This window comes from Bidens hawaiensis, unplaced genomic scaffold, assembly GCF_021521415.1.
Source record: "Bidens hawaiensis isolate Kalapana, Puna unplaced genomic scaffold, B.hawaiensis_p1.1 tig00002969_1, whole genome shotgun sequence".
NCBI lineage: Eukaryota > Viridiplantae > Streptophyta > Magnoliopsida > Asterales > Asteraceae > Bidens > Bidens hawaiensis.
Genome location: NW_027491159.1, coordinates 135,101 through 135,783, shown reverse-complemented (window position 1 = coordinate 135,783; position 683 = coordinate 135,101). Strand labels below are relative to the sequence as shown.

At 43.6% G+C, this 683-nt stretch overlaps 1 protein-coding gene across 1 annotated transcript; it reads left to right on the top strand.

Moving 5' to 3' along the window:
* Nucleotides 1-477, top strand: LOC143621788 (uncharacterized). The gene has a single exon (XM_077093107.1). It carries the CDS (start codon nucleotides 1-3, stop codon nucleotides 475-477), a length of 477 nt encoding a protein of 158 aa, XP_076949222.1.
* The last annotated feature ends 206 nt before the right edge of the window (nucleotides 478-683 follow it).

The following is a 683-nucleotide window of genomic DNA, read 5'->3' as shown; positions in this document are numbered from 1 at the left end:
ATGACTTCCATAGGAAAATTCCTCAAAAATAGTGAGTTACCTCTGGACCAGACAGAGGCTGAAAGGGTTCGAATCAAGTCCCGACAGTGTGTTTTGCAAGGAGAAACCCTTTATAAAAAAGCTTACCTTGCACCACTACTAAGATGCGTGGGCCCTGAACAAAGCCAATATCTGATTAAAGAGGTTCACGAGGGAATATGTGAAGCTCATTTTGGGCCAAGAACGGTGGTTTCAAAGTTGATGAACCTTGGATCATCACAGCTCAAGAAATGTGAAACTTGTCAAATTCATGCACCAGTTCCCAAAAGCCCTAAACACGATCTGGTTCCCATCTCTTCAGCTTGGCCATTCCACAAGTGGGGAATGGATATCGTTGGTCCATTCCCACCAGCCAAGAGTGGGGTAAAGTTTTTGCTACTAGCCGTTGACTACTTCACCAAGTGGCTTGAAGTTAAACCACTTGCAAAGATAACGTAAAAACAAGTCATCGACTTTGTATGGGAAAGCATCATTTGTTGCTATGGGTTGCTATGAGTGTTGGTCACGGATAATGGGAAACAATTTGCTGAGAAGCCTTTTAGCACATGGTGCAATGAATTCAGAATCACTCAAGTGTTCAGCTCAGTTGCATACCCACAATCCAACGGCCAAGTTGAAAGAACAAACAGAACCATCGTGGAAGG